Here is a 7,478-nt window from a genome sequence, read left to right as displayed (position 1 = left end):
TCATGAAAATTATAAAAAAATCATAAAAGTAATAAAAAATTACAAAATAAAGAATCTCAAATTTTTTTTTTGAAAAAAAAATAAAGAGCTAACCTTATAAAAAACCAAAACCATAAATTATCCGACATAAAATAGTTAAGTTGTACGTAATAGATTCGTAAGCTTTCTGTTTTGTTGAATAAATTCTACTAGAAACAGAGATGAAGACTCAAAGAAATGGCCAATTATATGAGGGTTTTTCAATTTTGCAAAAATAAAAATCTTGTATAAGATCAATAATGGAGGAATATAAAAAGGCAACTAAATTATACATACACTATGTTCTTTGATCCCTCAAAAGATGATAAGCTTTTTCTCCATTCCCTAAAGAAGCCAAAATGGAATTTTTGCTATTTCAAGGCATTGATTTTTCCTCACTCAATTACTACTTTACTTAGTATTTATCTTTATCATCATGGATTATATATCATAATTTTGTGACTTAACATTAATTCCATTTTTAGAGATAATATTACATTAATTTAGATTTCAATTTTGATATATTAGTTTTGTCCTTCTATTATGTTCAAATTTGTAATTTGGTCCCTATACTTTAATTTAATATAATTTGATGCATCTATTTTTATAATGTTAATAGTTAATCCAAATAATTAAATATTTTAGTTAAGATTCTGACATGGTTTTTTCTTCCTTAAAAATACTCCTAACTCATTTTGTTGACTTGGATTAACTAATGATATTATAAAAATAGAAAATAAAATTATAGGACAAAATCTCAAACTGGGGTAAAGTAGAGGGACCAAAACTATAATTTAACTATTTTTTATATTATTTGAAAACTACTCATATACCCAAAACTGCTAAATTAAAGGATATAACGCACTTAATCGTGCTCAAACTCACAACCTCCAAATTATTACAATGAAATAAGTTAATAGACCGTCAACAAATTAAAATGAATCCCACACGGAAGCTCTCTCTTTTGAGTTTTTTTTCCCCTTAAAAAGAACATTGACATCAACTAAATTCGTAGATAAAAGGACGGAATTGAATTGTAAAAATTCGAACACTAATGTCAACCAAAACTTCAAACCAACTCGAGTCTTTTACCGTTAAACAGTTGACTATTTAAAATATATTTATTTACATTTATGTGATAAAATCTCTTTTGTCCGTGTTAGTTAAATTCTTGATTTTCATTCGATATTAAATTCCAAACCATCAACAAATACACATATGTAACATTAATCCGAAGCCATTGCTTTTCTATGCATTAATAGACAAGTAATGAAGCCACAAGACTTTACCCTTTGTACCCCAACTAGTTACAAAGATGTACAAAGCTTTTATAATCATTTCTCTCATCTTAAAACAATAATTTTACTACTTTAATCCCACACCCCCCTTTACAATTTCTTTGCTAGGGTGCACAAATATATACTTCCACTATCTTATTTTCTTCTACATTCTCGACTGAGTTCTTAAAGATAATTCTTTCCATTCAACCAGACGTCGTAAAAAGTCCATGACCTATAAAAAATATCCAAAAGAAAAATGAGTTGATCAAAAACCAACTGAACTAGAACTCGTGTTATTACAATAATTCATAACTTACCTCATCTGGTTCTTGTAATGAATAGGATGCATTGGTGTCCTTGGGGAACTTGGATACAAGAATACCAAAACCTTGGCCTCTGTCCCTCAATATCTAAAAATGGAAATCAGAAGTATTAACCTAAAATATCCACTGGGTTTCATAGGAAAAAAAAAATGCTTATTCATTGTATACCTTGAATGCATCTTCATCGGTCCGATCATCTCCGATATAAACGGGAAAGACATCGGTACAGTTAGCAAATCCTATAACACAAAAACACGATAACAGTAAGTAGTGATTAAAATATTTGTTAGTGATCAGAGAATATCATGTTATTGTGTTTTATTTTTCTACCATTACCAAATTTTTAAAGCCAAATAAAGTAATGCCTTCTTGCTATGGCTGCTGTTTACTTTAAAAACTTTATGGATTTTATAATATGATTAAGTAATATGAACACGCAGACACGAAGTGCACACGATTTTAAGGATCAAAGAACGTGTGATAAAAAAGAATAATTTGGACACCTTTTTAAAGTAGAGAAAGAATGGAGAACTTACCAAGAGATTCTAACAAAAATTCAAGGGCTTTCCCTTTGTCCCATTTTATTGTAGGACGGATTTCCAAAACCTGCATGTTACGAGAAACAAATATAAGATATCAGTTTCGTAATTCATTGACAGACGTGTATGAACTTGTACTCGGTTAACTCCAAATGGCTCACCTTTCGGCCTTGAGTTAGCCGAAGCTTGGGGTAGTCTTTTAAAACAGACTTCACTTGTTGTGCCAATTCACTCCATTTCTGTATTTTAAAACACAGCAAACAATCAGATTGTGGTAATAAAGTTCGATGATTTGTGATTTGCAGTTTTTCTTTTATTACCTTTTCATCAACACAACGAAAGTGTACTGAGAGACAAAACTTGTTGTTCTCCACTTTAGCACCTGGTGTTGATTTTGTAGTTTCAACCAACTGTGTATAAACCTCATCAATCATGGGAAGAAATTCACTAGCTGGTTGGAAAAGAACAGATTCAGTATCCTGTAAGAGTAACAAAGCCAGGTCAAAAAAATGTGGTTGGTTTCGAGTTTAACGCAATTGGTTCATGCAATAACGTGTACGACTTGACTCACTTTGTTAGATTTGGAACATTTTTCAGGGCCTTTAATGTCCATGCCATGGCTTCCAGCATAGTATAGCTCAGCTAATTTGACAAAATTATACACCTTGTCCCTGCATCTGCCACTCACTATAGCTGTAGGGAAACATTTGGCTAGCTTTCTCACTGTCTTTCTCATCTGGTGTTAAAAAAAAAAAAAAAAACATGGGAAATCCATTTTAAAAACAGCACAGAGAAAGTAGTCACTGTGTCATATTAACAAACAGCTAACCTTCTTAGACATGAAAGCCCGATCTGGATCGGCTACGATTGGTGAAAGAGTGCCATCGTAATCAAGAAACATTACGATTTGTTTCCCTTTTGATGCATCGATTATCTGTTCGAACATATCTAGTGCTGATGGATGGTTTAGCTGAACAATTTAATCCAAAAAGGAAAAAGAAAATCAGAATCTTTATGAAAGGAAAAAGAAAAGAAAAAGAAAACCCATTTGAACTTACATTCCAGGAACCTTGATCATCAGCAGTGGACGGTGCTGATTTCATATGAGTTGGAGAAGAAGCTCTCATGGAATCGACCCATGAATTAACTCTGGCTCCGGCATTGATTTCAAGGTTTTGAAGCAATTTCTTTCTGGAAATGGAGATAAAACCAGGTGGTGCCGGTGGTTTCTGTGCTGATTTTGGATCAGAGACCATGTTTTGACCGGCGGCGATGTTCTTTGGTCTTTCTTCAATGAAACTCACTGCAATAAATAAGAACAAACCCAACATTTAAAACATTTTTAGTAAAGGTAAGATGCCTTAAAAACCGAAGCACACAGGTTTTGTTTTTTGTTTTCCCACTCCCAACCACAAAAAAAAAAAAAACCAGAACTTACCCATTTTTGGAAATTAAGGTAGTTAAAAGAAAATCTCAAAACCCAACAAGTGTTTGGTTGTTAATGTTAATGTAAGAGGAGAGAGTTCAAAATTCCAACCAGAGGAATTTACAGAGTACTCTGTTTTTTTTTTTCCTTTTTTTTTCTTTGAAACCCAAAGATTAAGGAACTGAAACAACAAAAAAAGAAGAACCCAAAGATTCGTGAAAAACAAGGAAGAAATGAAGGGAAAATATATGGAAGAGAGGAAGAGTGAAGGGAATGTATGTGAGTGAGACATGGAGGAGTTGAAGCTCGTTTTTATAAGCCAAAAAAAAAAAAAACCAGACATAAACGGACGACAACGAAACTCTTACAAAAGTGTGGGACCCATCCTAGTTGTTGATTTTGGGGCCCATATTACTGGGAGAGAGCTGTTTTTTTTTTGTTTTGTTTTTTTTGAGGAAGGTAATTAAGCTGCTTTTTTTTAATTGGCTGCTAGTGGTCAAGCCACGTGGAAGACATTGGTTAGGATGTACACATGATGTGGGTTTCTGACACGTGGATAACCAAGTCACATGTTAGACCCACTGGATTATGGGAGCTGTATTTTACAAATTTTGTTTTAATTGGATCCTATTTGGGTGGATTTTGGATCCACCAGCCACCAACTTGTCTTGAAATGTTAAAATTGAAATTATGGGGCTTTACCGTGAAAATTCTTCATTTTTTTCCTCGGGAGTAGGAGAGAGAGTGTGTTAGGGATTGAAAAAAATATTATATCTATTTCGACTTGATTCGATTTGATTTGATAATGCTAAACATTTTTTTTTGAAATTAAGCTTCAAGGTGGGATTAGACAAATTAAGATTGAATCGAGTTTAAAAAAAAATTCATCTATTCTCATCCTATGATAATTACCAAAATACTTTTATATAATATTAGTTTAAAATATATGATAATGACAAATAAATATTGGGCAAAGTGGTGAGGCAGATTCCATTCTTTATGAGAAAACAAAAATTTTAACGTTGAAGATGACAATGTTGAGAAGGAGAGTTGAAAACAAATCCTAAACATAAACCGTAAAATAAACATGAAGTACATAAAAATATATATTAATATTTAATCTAATATACCTAGAAAAGAATTAATAAAAATTTAATAAATATTCTTTCATTGTGATGAAAATATTTGAGAATTTAAAAGATTTGATATATCAAGTCAGGTTAAAATTAGGCATATCTTTAATTTTTCAAGTTAAGTAAATTAATATCTAATTTTAAGTTGAATTGAGATCGAGAAATGAATATTTCAAGAAAGACACCTTATTATCATCCCTAAACTTATAATATGCCGTAATTAAGTCATAATTAAATTTAAAATCGAGAAAATTTTAAAATTTTGTTTAAGGGACATCAAAGTTTTTTTATAAACATATAATAAATTTATGATGTATGATTATAAATATATATAAATTACATGATTGGAGGGGCATTTGCTATTTCAATGCCCCTTGTATGCAAATGCAAAACTAACAACTTAAAGACAAAACCCACCCTGTTAAGCAAAACCAGCTGCGAAAACAGTACACTGAATGATAAATATATTTCTGCCCTTTCAAAGTTGATAAAAGTCAATTTCCTCAATTTTTTTTCTATAAAGGATTATGAAAATTTTGCTTTAAATTTACATGAATTTTTATTCAATTATATGTTAATTCATTGGGGGTAACTTGTAAAAATTGATATATTTACTATAAACCTAACCCTCATTTATAGGCCAGTACTTTGGCATGTTTGGTCCCATCCCTAAACCTTATTTGTTGACCAAATTATCATCAAATTCTATTACTTTGTATTTTGCTTATATACGCATATGGCATAGTCGGATATAAAGATGTCCGAACAAGTAAAATTAAATTATTGCAGTAAAAATAAATTAAAGATAAATTTAAACAAAGTCGATTAATTTGAACTAAAATTTATGTATAACATCAATATATGGAGAGATTTTGAAACCCACACGTATAATTACACATAATAATACAATTTTGTTTATTATTAATCGATAATATTTATGTTTATAATTAATCTTTTGATAAAACTTAATTGATTTAGTCTTGACTTATATAGAGCAGTTGTTAAAGTTTGTATTAGTTCAAACCGTGAGAACGTATCCCCACCCAACAATGTTGTATAGCAAAAAATAATTTGTTCAAATTGTTGTTTTAATATTGAATTATGAGTATTTTTAATCCACAAATAAAACTAAAGAAAGTATCAATCTATCATATTTTCATATATTTTTAATATGTTTGAACATTTTTATTAACCATACATAATATTATTTATTTTTTGCTAAATGTTATTCGTATTGTTTTTTCTTTATGGTGTTTGTATGAATCAACAAAGACAATTTTCTATGTCAAGTCAAAATCCCAATTGACATATTGAATTTGATATCCTCTAAAGATTCAACTTGATTGATGGATAGATTTTGATGAATGGTATATTTATTTGTAATTAGTGTAAAAATATTAGTGATAGTGCGATTAAATACTATAATAACATTGTAACGTGAAATAAAAAAATAAGTTAAAAACACTATACCATATCTTACCGTTTATCTAAATCCACTCTTTAACCTCGAGTTTAATAAAGATTTCATGCGGAAACAACGAAAATAGAGGGAAAAAAATAATTAACTTAAACACGGTTTTCCATAATTTGCTGTACTTATAGCCTTAAAATGTACTGGACCCTATCCATCATATAATAGCCACCTGGCAATATTAAGAGTTTTTTTATTATGCTGGATGAGTTATCTTATTTATATTTACTTTAAAAAATATTTAAAAAGTAATATTATTTTATTAATTAATAATATATCTAATCTATATTTACTGAATTGGTGTTAGAATTTCTAATTAAGGGCATGAGACATTTTATTATTAAGTATTTATTTGTTTATAATATTCTAGTCTTTATTAGGTGAAATTATTGAAATAAAACATTATTATCAAGGAATTAAAACATCTAGTAGGGAGATTAATTAGTGAATATTTTTGAAATTTTAAATAAATAAATTTCTTAAGTTCCTTATTTGCAAATGTTAATCTTGTGGAAATTGATAAATATTAATATTGTATTAAATGTAATTGTAAACTATATTCTTAGTGATAACTATGTCATCTTCTTAGTATGTAAATTAGTGATAATTATGTCATACTCGAATAAATTTGTCAAGTAGCATATTTCAATTAATATAAAGTTATATAAGAGATCATTTTACACAAGTAAATTGAAAATAAATTAAAAGTACATAAATATTCAAAGATGAATGAGCTCGATTGAAAATTTCTCACGGCAATGTTGATTTTTGTATATTCACAGTGGAGTTTCTTTTTCTTTTCTTTTTTTAAATTTACTTTAGACTTTGGAGGTGAAACTGGAAATGGGAGAATGAAAACTACTGATATCTTCGCACTCCTATTTGGTTTGAGAGCATAAGACAAAGAGAGTAATTTTTGAATAAACAAGGTCAAATATGTCATTTCACATATATTGTTCCCAATCAACTGTTAAAAAAACGTTTTTTGCTTTGGAGGTTTTAAGTCAAGAAGTTTTTGCAAGCCTTCATTCACCAAACACTACAATTAGAGGATTTGACTATCCAATCTTCTATTTGTGCTCAAATCAACTAAAAAAAAATCAAAAACTCTATTGACTAAGCACCTCATAATATTTAAAAATAAACCCTACTTACCTTGTCTTATGTACACACAATCTCTTAAGGAAAAAATAGTAAAAAAAAATTATCATATCTTAAGACAAAATTAGTAAGGATATGAAAACAACATTAACAGCGTTACATCTAGATTAATTTAACCTTCAATTTT

The 7,478-nt window shown here is 29.3% G+C and overlaps 1 protein-coding gene across 1 annotated transcript; it reads right to left on the bottom strand.

Annotated features, from left to right (window-relative positions):
- Positions 1-1,166: 1,166 nt before the first annotated feature.
- On the bottom strand, positions 1,167-3,899 carry LOC108466460 (probable trehalose-phosphate phosphatase J). The gene is made up of 10 exons (XM_053023871.1): positions 3,599-3,899; positions 3,219-3,463; positions 2,990-3,130; positions 2,732-2,896; positions 2,481-2,639; positions 2,322-2,399; positions 2,158-2,227; positions 1,790-1,860; positions 1,616-1,708; positions 1,167-1,530 (listed from the first exon to the last, which is right to left on the bottom strand). Exons 1-10 carry the CDS (start codon positions 3,600-3,602, stop codon positions 1,462-1,464), a joined length of 1,095 nt encoding a protein of 364 aa, XP_052879831.1. The 5' UTR covers positions 3,603-3,899; the 3' UTR covers positions 1,167-1,461.
- Positions 3,900-7,478: the final 3,579 nt, after the last annotated feature.

The sequence above is a fragment of the Gossypium arboreum genome, chromosome 2 (genome assembly GCF_025698485.1).
Source record: "Gossypium arboreum isolate Shixiya-1 chromosome 2, ASM2569848v2, whole genome shotgun sequence".
Taxonomy (NCBI): Eukaryota; Viridiplantae; Streptophyta; class Magnoliopsida; order Malvales; family Malvaceae; genus Gossypium; species Gossypium arboreum.
Note: the sequence above shows the minus strand (reverse complement) of the source record. Positions and strands in the feature narration are given on the sequence as shown.